General features: G+C 60.0%; 1 protein-coding gene across 1 annotated transcript; it reads left to right on the top strand.

The window, feature by feature from the left end:
- Positions 1–57: 57 nt before the first annotated feature.
- On the top strand, positions 58–211 carry CD164L2 (CD164 sialomucin-like 2; the record flags this gene model as incomplete). The annotated part of the gene is made up of 1 exon (XM_009874930.1): positions 58–211. A coding segment is annotated over one exon (154 nt), but the record flags the coding sequence as incomplete, so codon positions are not given.
- Between the last annotated feature and the right edge of the window lie 39 nt (positions 212–250).

Raw genomic sequence — 250 nt, 5'->3', positions numbered from 1 at the left:
CACCCATAAATGCCCCGCTCCCTGTTTTCCCCTGTCATTAGGGACCACCACCACCAGTGCCCCGCTGACGGGCAGCCCCGAATTTCACCCGCCCGGTTTCGACACGGCCAGCTTCATCGGTGGCATCGTGCTGGTGCTGAGCATCCAAGCTGTGGTCTTCTTCATCATCAAGTTCATCAAGTCAAAGGACAGCACCTACCAAACACTGTAAGGGTCCCACGCTCCCCCCGGCTGGGATGGAGGCGGGAGG

This window comes from Apaloderma vittatum, unplaced genomic scaffold (assembly GCF_000703405.1).
Source record: "Apaloderma vittatum isolate BGI_N311 unplaced genomic scaffold, ASM70340v1 scaffold40888, whole genome shotgun sequence".
Taxonomy (NCBI): domain Eukaryota; kingdom Metazoa; phylum Chordata; class Aves; order Trogoniformes; family Trogonidae; genus Apaloderma; species Apaloderma vittatum.
The sequence above is the reverse complement of the archived record's forward strand: the minus strand, read 5'-3'. Positions and strand labels throughout refer to the sequence as shown.